The 22,531-nt window shown below is 41.6% G+C and overlaps 2 protein-coding genes across 3 annotated transcripts; one reads left to right on the forward strand and one right to left on the reverse strand.

The window, feature by feature from the left end:
• Window positions 1–755: 755 nt before the first annotated feature.
• grna (granulin a) lies at window positions 756–14,530 on the reverse strand. The gene is made up of 21 exons (XM_075453843.1): window positions 14,438–14,530; window positions 13,681–13,821; window positions 12,327–12,464; window positions 12,116–12,244; window positions 11,217–11,298; window positions 11,015–11,121; window positions 10,661–10,814; window positions 10,440–10,574; window positions 8,806–8,903; window positions 8,478–8,720; window positions 8,126–8,368; window positions 7,774–8,016; window positions 7,422–7,664; window positions 5,798–6,040; window positions 4,711–4,953; window positions 4,359–4,601; window positions 4,013–4,249; window positions 3,157–3,504; window positions 2,236–2,472; window positions 1,837–2,094; window positions 756–1,534 (listed from the first exon to the last, which is right to left on the reverse strand). Exons 2-21 carry the CDS (start codon window positions 13,819–13,821, stop codon window positions 1,391–1,393), a joined length of 3,909 nt encoding a protein of 1,302 aa, XP_075309958.1. The 5' UTR covers window positions 14,438–14,530; the 3' UTR covers window positions 756–1,390.
• Window positions 14,531–14,613: 83 nt separating this feature from the next.
• On the forward strand, window positions 14,614–22,168 carry slc25a39 (solute carrier family 25 member 39). Of its 2 annotated transcripts, XM_075453841.1 has the most exons (12): window positions 14,616–15,078; window positions 16,136–16,241; window positions 16,399–16,458; window positions 16,602–16,652; window positions 17,225–17,334; window positions 17,433–17,500; window positions 19,066–19,190; window positions 19,273–19,446; window positions 19,823–19,932; window positions 20,728–20,809; window positions 20,902–20,982; window positions 21,068–22,168. In XM_075453841.1, the coding sequence occupies exons 2-12, from the start codon at window positions 16,145–16,147 to the stop codon at window positions 21,184–21,186; spliced, it is 1,077 nt and encodes a 358-aa protein (XP_075309956.1). In that variant the 5' UTR covers window positions 14,616–15,078; window positions 16,136–16,144; the 3' UTR covers window positions 21,187–22,168. The 2 variants fall into 2 exon arrangements, with proteins under 2 accessions (XP_075309957.1, XP_075309956.1); XM_075453842.1 differs by lacking the exon at window positions 16,602–16,652 and having other exon boundaries at window positions 14,614–15,078.
• Window positions 22,169–22,531: the final 363 nt, after the last annotated feature.

A 22,531-nucleotide genomic window follows, 5' to 3' on the forward strand; every position in this document is an offset into this window, starting at 1 on the left:
TATCAGAGTTCACCACCTATGCTTTGAGTTATCTAATACAGCTGATTTATATAGCATTATATTTTGTATTTATATACGCCTTGCATCTTTTTACTGTCTTTTTTTTTTAAATCTTTTTTTTTACCTGCTCCTATACTCTTCCTCCACATAAGTTTAACTCTCAGGAATAAGTCCTATTGTTTTCTGTCTTATGTTCAATCACGAAACGTTGCCCTTTGTATAAGTTTTTTTTATTTTCAAATAAGTAATGGCAAGTTTGTTTTTATTTCAGCACCTATCAACTGATACAAACCCAAACTGTTACCATTAAAACGTCAGTGGTTTGAAATAAAAAAAGGGGAAAAACCTTGCAAGCATAGGGAAGTAAAGCAATTTCTTGCCACATGTCTGTAACTGCTTATTACTTTACAGATTCACCACTTCCTGAATGTAACAGATGTTCTCTTCTCAGCTTTATGACTACAGCTTATTGTTTTATACAACCTTGGAATAGACACAGCTATTTTCATGAAAAAAATACATGTATGTTTTATCTAATATTCTAAGTTATAAAAACTGTCGGAACATGAGCTCTGAAGACCTGGTGTTATATAACGGCTGTTTTCTGTGACAGAATCTTCACTCTTACACCAGCCGGAGTGATATGATACGTTTTAATGTTTTCATTTCTTCACTTGAAAATATAGAGACCTCTTCAGTCCTGAGAGGTTAAGCGGCACCAAGCAGGCAATAATGGTACGATGAATACCATAAAATTACAGGTGGATGATTTATTAACCAATTAGAAATTATACCACAAGCAGATTCACACATTCAAACCAAGTGATGTGGTTTTAGTAATGGGTAAAGGTGAAACACAGATCAACAATCAACATCACTGTTCCTTCAACATGAATTGGAATAAGACAGCTGTCTAAGTTTGTCACATTCAAAATCATAGCAGTATGTAATTCATTCCAGAATGTAGGAGCAATCATTGATAAAGAAGTGCATTTTTTTAATCATCGGGCAGTTGCAGCAGTACACACAGAAACAGATTATTGACAGTGGGTAAAATAATATTGCCTCTGGAGCGTTTCAGTTGTAGTCTTCTTGATGGAGTAGAGTTTCAAGTAACAAATTGTGTGTGCTTACAATGACAAGTATCTATCTTGATTTTAAAATGATATAACTTCACGTTCACTGATGACCGATGTGAATCGGATGCATGTAGATAGAAACATGCACACAACAGAACCCCTTAAGTGCAATTCAGTTTTACAGTGTTGCCATTTACCACACGTCTCTAAGAACAAAGCATTTAAAAACATTTTTCCCTTATCAATCCCTTATCTTAACTCCTATTAGTGAATTGCATTAAAAAATGTATGACAATGCATCGGGGTTATTTTCACACAATTAGAGCTCTTTTCTTGTTGGCGAGGAACACGTGCCAGTTGTGCCAGTTGAGCCCCACGTTCTGGGTGCAGGAGCCAGCGTCGGTGCAGGAGTAGCCATCGGGACAGCAGTGCTTCATGTCGCTGCAGCACACCGCCTACAGGAAGGACACAGGGAGCTTTAGTTATCCACTCGCAACTCACCTGCACATTCTGAATGGTTATTAAAGGCTGAACCCTCACAAATCATATGGTGGGAATCATTGTAGAATAGCTGCAGCAACAAATCCAAACTTTGTAATAAGAATGTAAAAATTTACTTTTCTGACTTACTTCTTAATTTACTATGTGTCAGACACATTTACTACTGTATATGGTAGTGCATCGTAAAATAACTTTCATTAGGAGGGATGTAGCTGGAGGGGACGCACTGGAATTATCGCTGTACTATGTGACATACCTTAGGAGATGGACAGCAGCCCCAGGTAGTGTCAGACATTCTGCAGCAGGTTTCATCATCATTGCAACTAATCTGGTCATCACATTTGATGACCGTGTTCTTTAATGGAGTGAAGGGGAGCTTGTACTCTGGTAGATACACTGGCGTGAGTGGGACCGTCTCCAGCTGCAACATGATGAGCTTGTGACACGACATGGAGGCAATGTCACAGGTGTAACCCTGCGGGCAGCAGTGCTCCTTATCTGGGCAGCACACAGCCTGCACACAACAAATGACACCTCTTATTTTACATAGGTAAACCCTGATGAAGCTAACGTATACTGATACAGCACCTTATATTTTCATGTCAAAGCTTCTTTGTCCAATCTCACGCACACAGAAAACCCGCACAGCACTCACATTTTGCAGCGGGCAGCAGCCCCACTGGCCCGTGAACAGTCTGCAGCAAGAGGTGTGTTCAGGACAACGATTCCCATCGTCGCACTGCACAGAGCTGGAATCAGCCTGGACGCTCGTGGTAGCTGTAATCTTGGTGTACCATGGAATCACCACTTCTCCTTTGATGCACGAGGTCTGGCTCTCATCGCACTTGTAGTTATTGGGACAACAGTGGTCTCCATCAGCACAGCACACCGCCTGGTGAGAGGAAGTATGACTTTCACTTCATTCATTCTGTTTTCAGTTCTGCTTTCACCTGTTTTGAAGTGCAAAAGTTAGTCATGGAAAAATTTTGTGCAACAGCTATGGTCTGCTACCGATCTAAAAATTCAAAGTGCCAACAAAAGGATTTACATTCCCTTGGGTGATTTCAGCCTGTAGTTGATTATTTTTGATGTTAACAACAGAAATGAGAAGCAAAATAATTAAATGTATTGTAATGCAAAGTAGGGTCAAAACTGATTTCCAATCAATCCTCTGGGGCTTGAGAAACATATAATTAGCTGTTTGCAGCTGAATGCATGACTACAGTGTGGGCGGATCTTTTCCATCAAGCAGAAACAGTATTGAAAGAACCTTTAAAAGTAACAAATGTCAGCTGGCTATCTAACTGCTGAGATATCTGTGTGGTTTTTCCCCGCGCATGAGAACTAGCTTCTTCTGTAGGAAAGAATTTAGTTTTGCCTATTGTGTGTGGTTTGTGTGCAGAGGAGGTTTCTGTCAACCATGTCATAAAAGTGCTCCACGTTTCTTCTCATCTATTCTCCCCAGTTTGTACTAGTTTCTCCAGATTGAAATGTCATCCATTGTTAACTATTGTTATCTGTGTTCCCTCTTTCAACAGAATCAGAGTCAGTAAAGCTGTGAGGAAGAAGAGCGCACCTTCGGCAGAGGACAACAGCCCCACTTTTTGGACGAGGCCATGAAGCAGCAGGTGGTGTGCTGAGGGCAGCTGGTGTGGGCGTCACACTGAATCCCGCCCTCTACTTCTGTATTCTTCTCATCCTCCTCGTCATCAACATCTTCTTCCTCCTCATCCTCAACATCTTCTTCCTCCTCGTCGTAATCTGCCTCCTGTGCGGTCATCTCTTCACCCGTTTCAGCAGAAGGAAATGCAGGAATCTTCTGTTTCATGGGCGTTGAGCCTAACGCGCTGTTACAGGTGAGGGTGGCCAGGTCACAGGTGGTGCCAGTTGGGCAGCAGTGTTCATGGTCTTCGCAACATACCGCCTTTTATACAAAATGACAGCAAAGCTTTCAGTCGCAAACATTTTTAGGACACATTTACAGCATCTATGAGTATCTGTAAAGCTCACATGTTTATTGAATCTAAACCAATAGAAAAAGCCATGTTTCCACTATTTGTATTTAGCTAAGATAGCTCCTGGTGCTAATCTTAGCTGAATGGCTTCCACTGATAGCCTCATATCAATAACAGACACGACAGATGCCAATTGTTTAATTTGTCATTCTATTTCCTTAAATGTGACACCGTTCCTTTAAAAGACTGAAGTATGACAGTTTACTATGGACTTAAAACAAAGCTGTTTTCATGTGCTACAGTACATTTTGTCATTCTAAAGATTTAAAACCTCAAAGATCTGTCTGGAAGATCCTTGTTGAGAGGGTTTTTTGGGTGTCTTTAGTGCAAATTGTAAAAACCATCAAACCAAATAAATCTGGGAAATGTTGTCTACAAACTGTCTCATTCATCAGTGGTACATGTTGGTTTGCTAACCTGAGGCAGAGGACAACAGGCCCAGCCACCCTCTTTGGTTTTACAGCAGGTGGTGCCATCAGGACAAGAAGAGCTGCTGTCACATGACACATTCTGCATCTGCGCTCCAAGCCTGGGGATTGAAGGTATCTTCTCCACCCAGGGCAGAGAGAACAGGCCATCCTCACATTTCTGTGCCGCCACGTTACATTTTTTACCCTTTGGACAGCAGTGTGTAAAGTCTTCACAACAAACAGCCTGGGGAGGATATAATCGGACAGATGGACGACAATTAATACACTATTAGCACCTTTAACTCCAAAGTTTTATACAGTTTAATTAGAACTTATAGCATTTATTATCTCACCTCTGGTAGAGGACAACAGGCCCAGCCACCCTCTTTGGTTTTACAGCAGGTGGTGCCATCAGGACAACCGGTGGTGTCGTCACAGGGAACATCCTTTAGTTGAACCTGAACACTCTGCCTGGGGATTGAAGGTATCTTCTCCACCCAGGGCAGAGAGAACAGGCCATCCTCACATTTCTGTGCCGCCACGTTACATTTTTTACCTTTTGGACAGCAGTGTGTAAAGTCTTCACAACAAACAGCCTGGGGAGGATATAATCGGACAGATGGACGACAATTAATACACGATTAGCGCCTTTAACTCCAAAGTTTTATACAGTTTAATTAGAACTTATAGCATTTATTATCTCACCTCTGGTAGAGGACAACAGGCCCAGCCACCCTCTTTGGTTTTACAGCAGGTGGTGCCATCAGGACAACCGGTGGTGTCGTCACAGGGAACATCCTTTAGTTGAACCTGAACACTCTGCCTGGGGATTGAAGGTATCTTTTCCACCCAGGGCAGAGAGATCAGGCCATCTTCACATTTCTGTGCCGCCACGTTACATTTTTTACCTTTTGGACAGCAGTGTGTAAAGTCTTCACAACAAACAGCCTGGGGATGATATAATTGGACAGATGGACGACCATTTATACACGATTAGCACCTTTATACGGAAGCCCAGAGCGGACGTGGTACGTATAAACTTTTTTTTGATGGTTTTCTCGAGATAACGAGTTAATTTACCGATGGTTTTCAAGGCCACTTTTTCTCCCCAGTCCGCCCCTGTTTATATGTGTTTATATGTATTTCTGGCAAAGGTGTACCCATTTTTACCCCCCTTTCATTGAAAACTGAATAAAGTAGCCTATGAATCAAACATGGAATGTGGAGCGTTTGTATAACAATTCTTCTTGTGAAAATGCACAAAGCAAATCCCGCTGGTGTGACAAGCATTTAGTATTCTCGAGAGAACGAGTTATTTGTCTCGTTATCTCGAGAAAACGATAACGGCACCTCTCGTGCATCATTCGGTAACCATGGAGACGGCCTGGTCCCCTCAGCTGGTCACTGATGAAGTTGACCATATCAGCAGGATCACTTAGGTGTAAACGCCTATTGAGCTGCAGTCGAGCCAGCCGTCTCCTTAAATGACGCGGGCTGATATGAAAGTTATCTCTACAAGACAAACAAATTGCGAACACATAAAACACATATAAACACATATAAACAGGGGCGGACTGGGGAGAAAAAGTGGCCTCGAAAACCATTGGTAAATTAACTCGTTATCTCGAGAAAACGATCATTGTTTTGTCGAGATAACGACATAATTATCTTGTTATCTCGAGAAAACCATCAAAAAAAAGTTTATACGTACCACGTCCGCTCTGGGCTTCCGTACCTTTAACTCCAAAGTTTTATACAGTTTAATTAGAACTTATAGCATTTGTTATCTCACCTCTGGTAGAGGACAACAGGCCCAGCCACCCTCTTTGGTTTTACAGCAGGTGGTGCCATCAGGACAACCGGTGGTGTCGTCACAGGGAACATCCTTTAGTTGAACCTGAACACTCTGCCTGGGGATTGAAGGTATCTTTTCCACCCAGGGCAGAGAGAACAGGCCATCTTCACATTTCTGTGCCGCCACGTTACATTTTTTACCTTTTGGACAGCAGTGTGTAAAGTCTTCACAACAAACAGCCTGGGGATGATATAATCGGACAGATGGACGACCATTTATACACGATTAGCACCTTTATACGGAAGCCCAGAGCGGACGTGGTACGTATAAACTTTTTTTTGATGGTTTTCTCGAGATAACGAGTTAATTTACCGATGGTTTTCAAGGCCACTTTTTCTCCCCAGTCCGCCCCTGTTTATATGTGTTTATATGTATTTCTGGCAAAGGTGTACCCATTTTTACCCCCCTTTCATTGAAAACTGAATAAAGTAGCCTATGAATCAAACATGGAATGTGGAGCGTTTGTGTAACAATTCTTCTTGTGAAAATGCACACAGCAAATCCCGCTGGTGTGACAAGCATTTAGTATTCTCGAGAGACCGAGTTATTTATCTCGTTATCTCGAGAAAATGATAACGGCACCTCTCGTGCATCATTTGGTAACCATGGAGACGGCCTGGTCCCCTCAGCTGGTCACTGATGAAGTTGACCATATCAGCAGGATCACTTAGGTGTAAAGGGCCGTGTATACTCTCGCAGCAGTGTGTCGCAGTGAGCTTGTCGCAGACATGACGCAGTTATTTTTGATTTATGCCCACTTTTGAAGCGCGATCTGCGCTATGTTAATCCCCCGCCACAATGCAAGAGGGACAATCACGAACAAGGTAGGATTGTGGGTGTGGTAGGTGGCGTGTTTCTCTTCCGGTTACGGAGGTCATTCAACAACCATGGTGACTGGACGAATGCGCACTTTGATTGAGATGCAGCTGATCGATCTAGAAATAGAAGAAATATTGCTACTACTGGAGCTGGCAGAGAGGCGAAAGAATCGTCACGGTTAGCGTCACCATTACCCGGTTAGCAAACAGGAAATACGCATAGTGTAGAGCGGATGTAGAGTTGACCAATCAGAGGCCTCCTTTCTCTCCTCCCTGCGGCGATGTCTGCGGCACTGTCTGCGGTGAATTACAATTTTGGGGAGGTGCACCAGAGTGTCTGCGTTAACTGCGACACACACGCAGACAACCTGGTTTCCGAACATAAACCGTCCTTAAACGCCTATTGAGCTGCAGTCGAGTCAGCCGTCTCCTTAAATGACGCGGGCTGATATGAAAGTTATCTCTACAAGACAAACAAATTGCGAACACATAAAACACATATAAACACATATAAACAGGGGCGGACTGGGGAGAAAAAGTGGCCTCAAAAACCATTGGTAAATTAACTCGTTATCTCGAGAAAACGATCATTGTTTTGTCGAGATAACGACATAATTATCTTGTTATCTCGAGAAAACCATCAAAAAAAAGTTTATACGTACCACGTCCGCTCTGGGCTTCCGTACCTTTAACTCCAAAGTTTTATACAGTTTAATTAGAACTTATAGCATTTGTTATCTCACCTCTGGTAGAGGACAACAGGCCCAGCCACCCTCTTTGGTTTTACAGCAGGTGGTGCCATCAGGACAACCGGTGGTGTCGTCACAGGGAACATCCTTTAGTTGAACCTGAACACTCTGCCTGGGGATTGAAGGTATCTTTTCCACCCAGGGCAGAGAGAACAGGCCATCTTCACATTTCTGTGCCGCCACGTTACATTTTTTACCTTTTGGACAGCAGTGTGTAAAGTCTTCACAACAAACAGCCTGGGGAGGATATAATCGGACAGATGGACGACCATTAATACACGATTAGCACCTTTAACTCCAAAGTTTTATACAGTTTAATTAGAACTTATAGCATTTGTTATCTCACCTCTGGTAGAGGACAACAGGCCCAGCCACCCTCTTTGGTTTTACAGCAGGTGGTGCCATCAGAACAACCGGTGGTGTCGTCACAGGGAACATCCTTTAGTTGAACCTGAACACTCTGCCTGGGGATTGAAGGTATCTTTTCCACCCAGGGCAGAGAGAACAGGCCATCTTCACATTTCTGTGCCGCCACGTTACATTTTTTACCTTTTGGACAGCAGTGTGTAAAGTCTTCACAACAAACAGCCTGGGGAGGATATAATCGGACAGATGGACGACCATTAATACACAATTAGCACCTTTAACTCCAAAGTTTTATACAGTTTAATTAGAACTTATAGCATTTGTTATCTCACCTCTGGTAGAGGACAACAGGCCCAGCCACCCTCTTTGGTTTTACAGCAGGTGGTGCCATCAGGACAACCGGTGGTGTCGTCACAGGGAACATCCTTTAGTTGAACCTGAACACTCTGCCTGGGGATTGAAGGTATCTTTTCCACCCAGGGCAGAGAGAACAGGCCATCCTCACATTTCTGTGCCGCCACGTTACATTTTTTACCTTTTGGACAGCAGTGTGTAAAGTCTTCACAACAAACAGCCTGGGGAGGATATAATCAGACAGATGGACGACCATTAATACACTATTAGCGCCTTAAACTCCAAAGTTTTATACAGTTTAATTAGAACTTATAGCATTTATTATCTCACCTCTGGTAGAGGACAACAGGCCCAGCCACCCTCTTTGGTTTTACAGCAGGTGGTGCCATCAGGACAACCGGTGGTGTCGTCACAGGGAACATCCTTTAGTTGTACCTGAACACTCTGCCTTAGTATTGTTGGTACTTTCTCTACCCATGGGATGGAGCATGTGTTGTCATCACAGGTCCGTTCAGCCAGGTTACATGTTTTACCTTTTGGACAGCAGTGTGTAAAGTCTTCACAACAAACAGCCTGGGGATGATAAGATGCAACAGATGGGAAACTATCAGAGCTTTACAGATTAAAAGAAGGACGATGGAAGATGACGAATGTATACCTCAGGTAGAGGACAGCATGCCCAGCCACCCTCTTTGGTTTTACAGCAGCTGGTGCCATCTGGACAGGCGGCTGTATCATTGCAAGGGACATCATTGACTGAAAGAAAAACCAGCAGGAAAAGAAACCCTTAGTAACATTGGGGAAAAAAAATGAACAGTTTCTTCCTCTTATGAAAGCTGCGTCTTTGTGATACAAAGCAAAACAGAAGTAAAGACTTTCGAAATATTAAAGTAATCCATCTTAATGGTCAATTTTTGTGGAGTAACACATTTCACTGAAATATTCAGGCATTGGCCACATTTAGGGTATTTGGTCAAGAACAGGTGAGCAAGTGCACGTCAGGGCCATTAGTGTTGTACACTGTGGCTTCTGGGGCAGGACTGGAACAGGGCTGACCCTAACCCTGAACCTCAACAGACCTGCTCTGCAGCATCAGTTTAGTCTAAACAGGAAATACTGTAAGTTGTAACAACTTTAAGCTGAGTCATTTCATCATGTATGCACTGACACAGCAACAAATTGTACAACATAAAACCCTTGACTTCTGCATGGAAGGGATCTGGTGTGGCTTTGTTATTCTTCAGTGGGACATTGGTTTGGGTCCGCATGTTTCTTAAAGGAAAAAGACCCCATAAATCAACACAAAGTTGCTCTGAGTAATCACCTGTATCTCAAGATGAAACATTTCTATCCTTAAGGGAGTGGTCTTCTCCGGGATGACCACATTCATAACACACTCAGGGTCCCTGAATAGTTTAATAATGTAATTGTATAGTGTGGCCCTCGCAGTCATAGATTTCAGCCTTGTGACATATCTATGGGAAATGGTGGACTGGAGCTCTGTCACACCAGGAAACATGTAAGTGTGTTTGTCAACATCTCATGTCACATCTGAAAAGGGGTGTCCTTGGAAAAAATCCAGCAAAGAGATGCATCTGGACCTCCATCGGCTGTTGGCCCAAGCCTCATCAGAAATGGTCTCCATGGAAGGGTGGCTGTCAGGAAGACGTTCTTAAGGAAGGGAAACAGGGAGAAAAGGCTGAGCTGTGCCAAATGACACAAGAAGTGGACTGAAAATCAGTGGCAGCAGGTCTGATGGAGGGATGAATCCTCCCCAGAGCCCGGAGCTCAACATTACTGAAGCAGTGTGGGATCATGCTGACAGAGAACGGTCAACAAAAGGCAGCCCACATCCAAAGAAGAGCTTTGGGATGTCCTTCAAGAAGCCTGGAGAACTAATAGGGTTCAGACTGTGTCAAAGAATAAAGGTGATCAGCCAAAACGTTGACTTTGAAGCTTATTAGAAATGTGCCAACCTTGTTGTATTGTACTATATTTACATCTATGTTTACATCTACATGTTTTAAAAACTTGCACAGTGCTATATGTCCACTAATGCCTACATTGTAATCATTTATGGCCAGATCGACCGTGTGGAATATGTATAGTACATTGTCATGTAGCCTCGGGTATGTGATAACTGATGTAGCGAGATGTCAAGTTGGTAACTGGTCATTGTTGGTACAGTTGTGCCTTAAACTTTGAGAAACTACACAACATTTTGGTATACATTGTCGTTTTTATTTTTATGTATACTTTCTCAAATACTGTGATGCATGATTAAGATCTCACCTGCTTCTGCCTCAGCAACAGATGACACGGGTACTTCCTCCTTGGAGAGAGGAACTGGATTGGCTGTGGTGACGTCTGGGTTTTTTTCTTTTTCGGTATCCTCAACTGCTATAGCAGTCACTTCTATCTCACTATCTACATTACATACACAGAGTTTTAGACAATGATTGCTCAGTATGAGGAAGTATTTTAGGCATTATGCGCACCACAAACAGGCTGACCTTTCTGGTTCTCCCAGTCTTCTCTTATCCTGGCAGGGAACTTGGCCCACATTGGTAATTCTTTTTTGGTATACGGGGAAACACATTTCATGTGTCCAATGTCACATGTGGTGCCTTCAGGGCAGCAGTGTTGCTTATCATTGCAGCACACAGCCTATTTAGACAATAGAATCACATGGAGTATCACCTCAGAACCGTGCAGGATAAGGCACAATAAAGACATGATAACTGCACTCAGAGACACCACATGCAAACCCTCCATTTGACTTTTACCTAATTCATAATCTCACTTATGGTATGGAGTGGTATTAGCATGTAAACCTGTCTGATATGTATGTGTGTAGGATGCTGTACCTTTGGCATTGGACAGCATCCCCACTTGCCCTCTGGAGTTTCACAGCAAGTTGTATCATCTGGACACTCCGACACTCCGTCATTGCACAGAACTGTAGTCACAAGCTCTGTAACAATATAACAGGAACAGAAACATTTTAAAAACTGGACAAATGGTGATTCTAAGCGAGTTTAAGATGAAAAAAACTGGTAGGATTTCAACCTTTCTTGATGCAGGAACGGCTGTCGATGCTGCACTGGTGGCCCTCAGGACAGCAGTGTTTTCCATCAGAACAGGAGACTCCCTGATGAAAGGATAAGAAGTAAAGTAAGTGAAAGTAAGTGAAAATGTATGAGTGTATTCAGTGATGTGAAACAAACAAAGATGCTTTCAGACAGGAAGTATGTAACATCTAACTGCACAAACTAAAGGTTGAAAGGTCTTGTGCTAATTAATCAGGAAATTCAAAACCACATGTAAAGCTGGTCAGTACTTATATTAGACAGATGTGGAGAAATTTTCTGTTTTTTTAAGCCAGAGGCTTCTTCAATAATATAATATACCCATTAAACCAATAATAATGGATTACTTTAAACTCATTCAAAAGGGTGAGATACAACACTGTGCAAAGTGTAGAGCCACCCCTCATCTCTTAATATATTGCCAGGAAAACAGGAAATAGACAGTGATTTATTGAAATATGTGCAAACATAAATGGAAATAAAGTATATAAGGCTCCTTAAAGATAAGCCAGAGTAAATAGAGATAAATTATTGTGCTACACAGCGTCCAGGTGTGGCATTTTGGAGTGATTTCAAATGTACCTCAAGAATAAAAGATGTTGGCTAAAGTGGAGGGTTTCCACATTCAGATTCTGGTTGTAAATATGTTTAAGGAAATTTAGAAAATACTTCAAATCTGGTACAAAATATCACTTGTTGGGAGAGACATTATAGCTGTCAAAAAAAGAATTAAACAAAATAGTGTCTTGAATATAACTGGTTCAGTAAAGTGCAACAACAAAAATGAAATTCTTCAGGTTTCTTTGATCATCGTCTCAGGAACAACACATTAAAATACTTCCTGAAAGGCTGCATGTCTATAAGAGCTGGTTAGGTTACCTTGGCTAGAGGGCAACAGCCAAACTTCGTCAAAGCCTTCAAGCAGGAAAACTCAGCAGGGCAACGTGACAGATCGGGACAGATGTTATCATCATCCTCACCCATATATGTCTTGATCATCCTGAAAGACTGTGGGAACGAAGAATGATAGAGAATCTGAACATTTAATCTTGGTTCATGAACTGTTTGGTATTCTGTCTGTCACGCTTACTTTGGAGAAAGTGGGTTCATCAGCAGAGGTCCTTTCCATCCATGGGATGGACACAGTGGCATTCACACAGCTGGATGTGGCTGTATTACATAGTGTGTCTGCAGGACAGCAATGGATGTGATCCTCACAGCACTCAGCCTGTGGAGGCAGCAGCAGTACAGACACTTTGACTACCAAAGTTTCTGAAGGACTATCACACAAGCTGAGTGGGGCTTGTGCTTTTATCTGGTTTGTAAAGTAGTAAAACACTACTGACGATGAATAGCACAATTGTTAAATAACTTTTCATTTAGAGTACGAGAGAATAGTTATCTTAGATGTCAATTTTACTATTATATGACTGAGGAACGAATGATTAACAAGCTGAAGCTGAAGTCTATGAAGACACAACAGCTGGACAACTTAGTTTATGATGAATCACAATAATAAACTAAAATCTAAAGTAATCTAAATTAAACTAAAAGCAGCTGACACACAAATTCACAACTGAATACTTGTTAAAAATCTAATCTGAGCCCAGCTAATGCTAGTTTCCTTTTTTGCATGCTAATAGCTTTAGCTCTTTATAGTTTGTATGACTGAAGTGAACGTATCTATGTTTGTGGAGATAATAATCAGTATGTTTTTGTTATTTAACTAAATTTAAGTATCTAAATAAAAACATTAGGTTACTTTAGCTTTAGTTTATGCAAGCTGCAGCTCTTTCAAGCTAACTTTAGCTAGATTTGGCTCTGTAATAGCTCAGTAGTTGACTGTTAGTTTGAGCTATTTCAAGCTTCAAGTGCTGAGTGACATTTATATTTCTTTGAATAAACATTAAATGGCAGAATAAATGGTGTAAAGATCTTCGTATAATTAGTAGGGACTTCTTTTTGGGTTTTGTATGAAAAATGTTTAAAACAAATTTAATAAGCTGATGCACATTTTTTCATGAAAATGCACCTTTAAGTTATCTACAGGAAACAATTACGGATATAAAACGACTATCGAAACGGTTTGGCCACATAAAAGCACCATTCCAGCTTGCCTGAAGAAGCAACTTGACCCTGGTAAAGTAAAAATGGACTTCTTTGAAGTGCCCCAAAAATGGCTCAAGTCTGGCACGAGTATAGAAACTGAGCCAGGACTTCAACAATTTAAGGTCACTGCACATAGTTCATAGTTAGGCCAAATGTGACAAAAAAAATGTGCCAAATCTCTGTCCAAAATGGAGCAAATTCACACACCAAAATCTGACCAAATATAGCAACTTTTACTGACAGTGAAACTTACGACAGGTATTTATGATTTCTTTGTCGAGAAAAACAGTCACTTTGGGTATTTGGGTATTTGGGTTGTGTGCGGTGGCATCTACCTGATCAAATAGGCAACAACCATAGCCATTAGTTGGGCTGTTGCAGCAGGTGTGTCCCTCGTGACATCTCCCTCCATCTGGACACTCTTCAGCACCCACCAGGGCCAGCAGAGCCCAACAGATCACAACCCACCTCTGCATCTGCAGGCAGAAGGAACAACACACATGCAGAGGATGTGAAAAATGGAAAGTGAAACCTATGCATGCCTAAGCCCCCCTTTTTAGTGAACATCTAAAATGATGTTTTTTTCCTCAAAAAGTTGTTGAAACTTTTGAATCCAAAGAGCAAAAATGATGCTATGGTATTTTCACATGCCAACGGATTATTCTTGACCTTTTCACTGTGACTATGTCAAATATTTTGTTTTATTATAACATTAAGAGGGACAAACAAAAAAACAACCCAAACACTGTCTGACACCAACACTTTTTGTTTATTTCCTGATAGACTGACAGTTCCTTTAATGAATGAATAAGCAAACCAAACACAATAAGAATTAATATAAAATAACTTTCACTTTCGTTTATCTTACACTTAGATTCCGAATAAACTGGATATTTGTCAAAAGAAACTGATGATACATCATAAAGATTAAACCACCGTAATGAAAGCAAGTTAAAACCTAACATTGTTGTTCAAATGTGTGAATCATCAAGTCTTTACAGTTCAGTGACAGTTCAGTGACAGGTATTCTTTATTAAGAAAACATTTTGTCAGATAGTTAAGGGTAAAAGAAGAAGATTAGATTGGCCTTACCTTTGTAAAAGACTAAAGAGCTGTTGCGAGCTGCCAGGTGTTTCACAAACGTATCACCGCAACTCAGCCAAAGTGGCAGACCAACATTGGCTTTAACCCGCCCACAAATGGGAGGGTTAGGAAATAGGTGGTTTCCAGTTACTCTAAGAAGCCAAACTTCCTGCTTTACGTTTGATCTCTCCTATGAATTTAAGTTTTTAATTATACGGCTGGTCTAAATACGATTTATTTTGTGTCTACGGAGAAGCTGCGTGCTTCATTATGAAGCAAAGGACACTTGTTTACACGCTGCGGCGCACTGCAGCTTCGACTCCACTAGGCGGCGCCACAGCAAAGCAGCCACAGGAGCAAACCGAATCCAAGCGCTGATCTACAAATCATATGCGCAGGCCGCTTCCGGTTAATCGTCATAGCTGTCTTCGGGTGCACATGCTTGTGAAATCCGTGTGAATAGTACGTCAGCGTTTTGTGACATATTCCCACCGAACAGCCTTGGCTGCAAGTTTAGGCCGACTCCGATAACATATTGACGGGCTCTCTGTTATGAGACTTCCGAAAAAGCTGAGGCACAGCAGACTGGCTCCGAATAACATGGGTGAAGACACCTGTGTTTCACAAAGAGTCTGGCAGCCAAAGTAGAGGTGAGTGATGTTAGCTAAAAAAAGGTAAGTGGAGGACGAAAACCGCTCGCTCGGTTTGTCAGCTCAGCTAATCTGGGTTCTAATGCTGGCGGTTTAAATATTGCACATTTTTAACGACTTTGTGCTCGTCCATTTGATAAATTAGTCGATTTTATCTGAAGCCAAAGTGTTCCTGCTCACCCCTAGAGTGGCCTAAAATGTACACGTTTTGTTAAAAATTGGAGTTAGCAAGCTAACACTGAAAAAGAACACAGTGTACCAACGCTGGGTTTCATGTACCGTCTATAGGCTGTGAGGTGTTTCTAAACTTAAAGCCTTAATCTAATGTAAACTGAAGATAGCCTTTGCGTATTCTCCTTTTATCTTGTATTCGGTGTCCATGAGGTGTCATGTTTGTTCGGGGTTACGTGACAACTCCCCCTGACGCTTTGTGTAACGGTGAAGGACCTTCTCATGTCAGGGCGCACGTTCACAGACGCATGTTTAAGGGCCATGTGGCTGTAACCGCCACACTAAAACTGCGATTAAACTCCCGAAACTGGACAAGTCAGGGGAAACAAAAGGCAACCATACTGTCTGTAGGACTAATTTGAGGCGGCTGATCGTTTTTGAAGGAGTGGATCAGGAGGCGAGGCTGCCACTGGCTGCGTGGTGAGATTTGAGACGCGCATGGAAAAGATAAGCTATCAGAACATTTCAAGCCTTCAAGGACCTTGTTTTACCAACTCCACCTAGACACATCCCGCTCAGTTCAATGAGAAACTAGCCTAGACTTTATTACATGGTAATAATTGGCTTACTCCTCCAGCTTTGCCTGATTTCCTTTTGGCACTAATTTGGGCATTTATGCAGCACTCACCTTTGATACATAACAGGACTCTGACTCAGCCAAAAACTCGGAAAATAAGGTTGCTCATCCTTCATAACGCCTCTTGAATTGTTGTTTATAACAGTGGGACTTGGATACTGTTGACAGAATCAGAAGACACCTCAGAAGTTTTGTGACCGTGCATGACATTCTAAGCGTGACCTGTTATATTTTTCTTTGGTCTGACAGGTGGGCAGGATGGGGGAGCGGACCGTTGGCAGCCCTGTGGCTGCGATCTCTCCAGTGCAGCAGATGCTGGCCTCTGGCACTGGAGCCCTCCTCACATCTCTATTTGGTTAGATTATAGAAACAAAAAAAATAGAAGAAAAAAAACAGGATTTATTTCTTTTTAACAGAATTTTTAGATCGTTTTTTTCTTCTTCTTTTTTTAACATTTGCTCCCCGTTTTGCTTGTTGTTATGCAGCTTGTTTACAGTTAAATTTGTTTTCAGTCACACCGCTGGACGTTGTGAAGATAAGGCTGCAGGCTCAACAGACTCCCTTTAACCAGGGTAGGAAAACACGTCCTCTGTGGAATCACTGAGTTTGCTTTTATCTCAATGCTTTGCTCTTGATACTTACCTCACTTCACCTCTCTGCTCTGTCTTCATGCCCTGCCTGTCATCTGCCCCCCCCCTTTTGCTTCGTGCCCCAGCTTTAGCCCGTGAATCTGCACCATGGGGTGGTGTGAGCCGTGCTCCCAAGTGTGAGTATTGACCGGCCGCTGCAGCTCGCTGAAACAGCACATTTTCTCTGTGCGTGGCCATATGCTAGAATAACAACCAGAAGAAGAAAAAGTCCCTTCTGCATAAAGATGATCATGAACGCAGACAGTGGAGCCCAAGCTTTTCTTTTGGGAGATCGATCACTCACTCGTGATCCTGACCTTGTTTAAATGTTTTCTATGTGTAAAACCTGTAGGGCTGGTTGGGAAATGATGCTTTTTTTAGTCTTTTCAATAGTTAGTTAGTCAATCATCAGCCTTAAATAAGTAAACAGAGTAAGCAGTACCAAGGATGGCCCTGATGTTATCTTGAGTGGCTCTGCGGTCAGTGCCTTTGCCTGTATTATTAATGACTTTTCTCTCCCTTTTGTGAAGGCTTGTATAACTTAGGTTGCTGGTTCATATTCCTACTGTCAGACACGAATTGTCTGAAAAATATCTTTATTCATAGATCGACTGCTGGAAATCTTGGTCAGCTGGGGTTCATACAGTCAGTGCCTGCTTAGCGTTGGGTGCTATCTGTTTCTTTGACCGCTGTTTGTCCTCCTGTACAGGGAAGTGCTTCCTGTATTGCAATGGACTGATGGACCACATCTACGTTTGTCAGAATGGAACCAGTTGCACCAGCTGGTACAAGACACCGACACATTTCAGCGGGACTCTTGTGAGTGGCACCACATTGGCGGCTGTGTTTTTGTGTCGGTCTTTTACCCCAACAGAAAATGATCCAGGATGTCCGTCTTGTTTTTATTTGTGCGACAGGATGCGTTTGTGAAAATCACACGCCATGAAGGAGTCCGGTCTCTGTGGAGTGGGCTGCCACCAACACTGTGAGTGTCACCTGGAAAATGCAGAACTTATAACACAGAGGGCAGTCTTTATAAAAGGTGGTAGAATTCTCTGAGTACTAAGGAAAGCAGCGTCACTGCTTCCTTTCCCATCTGAAACACCAGACCATACTTTATGAGGGAAAAAAACAGATGCTCATGAACAGATCTCTGAGTGTGAATGGGCAGAATCTTCAGACGAGGAACAAAAATGGATCCATGCATGTAAACAGCTGTGGAGAACAAAAAACACATTGGCTGAAATGGAAAAACCTGAAACCCGTGATCTGTTTTTCTGTGACAGTTTTGCTCCTTTATAAGCTTCTTTTTTTTTTTTTTTGTTTATTAAATGTATTTTATTTATCTTCTGTCAAACAATGACTGATGCTCAGAACAGGAGGTTAGGAAGTCTGCAGGCTCTGCTTGAAGCCTACAAATATGGCTGTTTCCCTCAGAGGCAGTCATCAGATCAGGGGTCTTCAGTATGGAAGTTTTTCTGTGCCATCAGAGTTTGAATACGAATTTCTAATATTGAATTTTTACAGCATCAAAATCAGACTTTGAATTTGAGAAACCAACAGTGTAAAAAAAAATTCAACATCTAAAAAAAAAATTCAGTGGAAAAAGAACCAGATTTTTAACATCCGGGTAAACAGGGAGAAGCAATCGATCCCTGTCTCAATTCATCAGATCTTCTCCCTGTTTACCCGGATGTTAAAAATCTGGTTCTTTTTCCACTGAATTTTTTGAAGTTGAATTTTTTTCCACTGATTTTTTTTTTTTTTGTTTTTGTTTTTAGAAATTGCTTCTTTTTTTTTTTTTTACACTGTTGGTTTTTCAAATTCAAAGTCTGATTTTGATGCTGTAAAAATTCAATATTAGAAATTTGTATTCAAACTCTGATGGCACAGAAAAACTTCCATACTTCAGTCTGAGACGGTCAGCCTCCATTCAGATCAAGTTTGGGGAAAAATCACCACAGTCTTGTTTTCTGGACGCCGCAATAATCGTGATTTTGTTGTTTAATCCCGTACGCGCTTCGAAAGTGAACCAAAGCAAGAACCAAATATTGGTGTTTAACATTTCCAGACAAAACAAAACGCATAAATAGTCTGTCCTGACATTAAAAAGAAAAAGAAAAGTCAATAATCTCAGAATTAATGTATCTGACTCTTCTGGTTTGACATGCCTGGACATGCCTTACTGTGCCTGTGTTTCCTGGTTGTTTCTACCACCACTATTAAAAAGACAAATGTCAAGAATTCTCTGTATTAAAAGAAAAAAACAAAACAAATCCACCCAAATTTCAACAGCATTTCTTATTAATTAATTAATTGATGCACGTACACTCCCAAAAATAACCGGACGAAGGTAACACTTCATGAATGTGGTTTTTCTGCAGCTTTTAGAGCAGAAGAAATGTGTTGAACACTTCTGACTGTGAAGTATTTAGTTGTTTTTATTCAAAGAGCAGTACGCAGTTTCTGTTTTTACATTTCAAAGCTTTGCATGAATGGTGCGTGCAGCAGCACCGATTTCCAACGCTGTTCTTTTGTTTGTGTGCGCAGGGTCATGGCCGTACCAGCCACGGTCATCTACTTCACATGCTACGACCAGCTGCGGGACTTCCTGAGGTTCGGCATGGGAATGCAGGGCAGCCACGTCCCTCTTCTCGCTGGCGGCCTTGCCAGATGTAAGTGCATGAGAATCCCACACCGACGCCCCAGCTGTGAGCAGTTTGCTGTAACTCGTGTGTGCGTTTGGGTTTATTGCAGTGGGGGCTGTGACGGTGATCAGCCCTCTGGAGCTGGTTCGGACCAAGATGCAGTCCAGACGTTTGACGTACAGCGAGCTGCGGGTGTGTATCCGCTCTGCGGTGGCCCAGGATGGCCTGCTGTCGCTGTGGAGGGGCTGGGGACCCACTGTTCTCAGAGATGTGCCCTTTTCTGGTGAGATACGTGAACACATAGAGGGGAAATATACTGTACTTAAGGGCCGCTGTAGAGACACAAAGTCAATCCAGTTTTTTTTTTTGTTTTTTTTTAAACTACACGTCATGTTGGGAAAAGGTGTCGAACCAGTCCTGGAGCATTTTACACTCTTGTTATTATTCAATCTTTTCAACGTGTTCAAAACATGAACTCTTAGACCTAAGTTTGGTTTGTTTTGGCCTCACATTTGCGGGTTTGGGGGTGGTTTGGTTAGTATTTGAGAAATAAGGAATGGGGGACGGGGGGGAACAACCGAAATGGGCTGTTGTTTCTTGTTGATTGGCAAAGCAACAAATTTAGATTCCCAACTATCTCTGTTTGTGTATATCTGTAGCGCTGTACTGGTTCAACTATGAACTGGTGAAGGCCCAGCTCTGTGAACAGCATGGACTGCCTGAGGCCAACTTTTCCATCAGCTTTACTGCAGGAGCCGTCTCTGGAGCTGTGAGTACCCATCAGCAGCGCTAACACACACACTTCTCCTCTGCTGCTGTTGCTGCAGTGAAGCAATGCTTAAAGTAGCACGTTTTCATGAATAATTATCAGTTATTTTTCTATGAAACCTGAAAACTGTGCTGAGGAGATGACACGAATAAGTCGCTTACTAGATTTCCATCCAAATGTATTCTGAAATCTAATGTTTGCACGTGTGCATACATGACTGTTCCACTAACCCAATTTTTTTGTTAAGAGAGGGTTCATCAAGATAGGTTCAAGGTGATCCAAAGTGTTGTGTAACAGTTGTTTATGGAGTGTTTAAGAAGAGCTGTAGAACAGGGTAAAGGAAGTAAATGAGTGCCAGTCAAACCATGGACAAAGGGCAAAAAACTAATGTGATGGAACATCTGGTTACAGGGAACTGAAACTGAATGAATACAACTGTACTGGAATGATGACAGCTAAATTATCTGCGTCAACCATTAAGAAACAGCGTTTCATTACAATTTTTAAGGTTATTAAGGGACTGGGAAGCTCCTTTGGGAAAATGGATTTAATGCCGTCTGTGTTTATGACCTCGGCTTATCTGATATTGAGGTCTTGAACAATGTGTTAAAATCACGAATGTTTTAATTAGGACAGTGTTTGACGCACATGCAGGTTGTAATGTTCGAGTTAATAATTAAACAGCATTCTTATATAAACGGTTATCCTTTAAGATCGTTATTATTGAGGGGTGTGAGGTGTAACTCGTAGTATTGCTCAGGTAATGAGGGTTGGTGTCTGTTACACTCATTGTAGATTGCTGCAGTCCTGACGCTGCCATTCGATGTCGTAAAAACTCGCAGGCAGATCCAGCTCGGAGAGATGGATACTCTCGGAGGTCAGTGCTTGTATATAAACTTAACGTGGACATATATGTCGTAGGAATGTGCTTACAGTGACTCATCATTATTCCCTTTTGTTATTACTCAGTTTCCGTAAAGAAGACCGCATCCACCTGGCACATAATGAAGGAAATCTGGTCTGAGTTGGGCTACAGGGGCCTCTTTGCAGGTACGCTTCAATTCTGACTTAGGTTCAGTAAAAATGTGCTGTTTTACCATCCAAAAAAAGTGAAATTATATTTGTTTTTTTTCAGGTTTCATGCCCAGGGTGATCAAAGTTGCCCCGGCCTGTGCTGTTATGATAAGCAGCTATGAGTTTGGGAAGACCTTCTTCCAAAAGATGAACCTTGATCGACAGCAGCTGGCAACCTGAAGGCTGTTGGAAAACATGAAGGTTTTGTTATGAGGACAGATAGAGATTAAGACTTCTCAGAGAAAAAGCTCTGAGGATGGACTTGTGCTTCTGGGACAAGCCTACAACCAGGGCCACAAAAAGGAGCCTCAGCAAACCTGAACACTGAGGGACCACAGACTTTTATGTGTGTTTGAGCTGATTCTTCATAGGTTTAAAAGCAGAATTCAGTGTGTATGTGTGTGTGTGTGTGTGTGTGTGAAGGAACACAAGTTATTCCAAAAGTGTTGGTGAAGAAGTCACAGATTCAGTCTGACCACAATCACCCATGATGACAAACCTGAGCCCACTCACCCGCTGTGCATGACAGTGGTGGAAACTTAATGACTGCAACTTCATCTGTACTGTGGCATGGATTGTAGATGTTTCAAGATAAGCTGCTCCCACTTGCATCACTGCATAAACTGAAAGGAATAAAGCATGACAATTTTGGGTAATTATCTGCTATGTAGATGACTTACAAATTTTTTTTTGTATGCAGGATAGATATGTTTGGATTTTGAGTTGCAACAGGAGAGCTGTGAAATTAAATGAAAACAATAGTTTCTCGTGTTTTGCGGACGTTTGCCTCTGCTTTGTGGTCCTAGTTCTCGTAAAAAGACACTTTACTTCATGCAAGCTCTTACTTTATGAGGATACAGTCTCCATGTCTTCATTTGTGCACGATGCATTTAGCAGTTAATACTACAGTTACATCAATTTCTGTGAAAAATCAGGATTTGCTAAGAAGTTTCAGGTGATGGTTGATGGACAAAAGCAACAAAGGGTTTTTAAAAAATGTACCTAGCAGCATTCTGGTGATTAAAATGCTTTAGTGTTCCTATCCACACACACAAAAAGATAAAAACTAAAAAACACTGGATCATAAAACAAGTTATTTCTGCCTTAATTTGCTGATGTAAATGTGTGTCTTGTTTTATATGAATAAAATCATTGAAAGGCGCTACAACCTGATTTTTTTTTTTTTTATGAAAGAAATCATATATTTCATAAGTATGCTGGTTTAAATGACAAAAAAACATTGTCTACATTAGTCATGATAGTGACATGGATGTGATATTGGACATTAAAAGATTAAAAATGTACACTAATTTAAATTCAGCTTTAATAAAAAGGGTAAGACAAAGTTAAATTCAAGTCAAACTAAAGAAAATGTTCATTTTTTTTTTATTATGTCTCTTAGATCTCAGACATATAAGAACAAATAAGGGAGTCATAATTATTCTATTATCAAAAGTTATATTGTGTTGTACAGTATTTAACTTACAAGCAGACAGCGGCATCTAGTGGTTAGAACGTTTAATAC

This window comes from Odontesthes bonariensis, chromosome 21, assembly GCF_027942865.1.
Source record: "Odontesthes bonariensis isolate fOdoBon6 chromosome 21, fOdoBon6.hap1, whole genome shotgun sequence".
NCBI lineage: Eukaryota > Metazoa > Chordata > Actinopteri > Atheriniformes > Atherinopsidae > Odontesthes > Odontesthes bonariensis.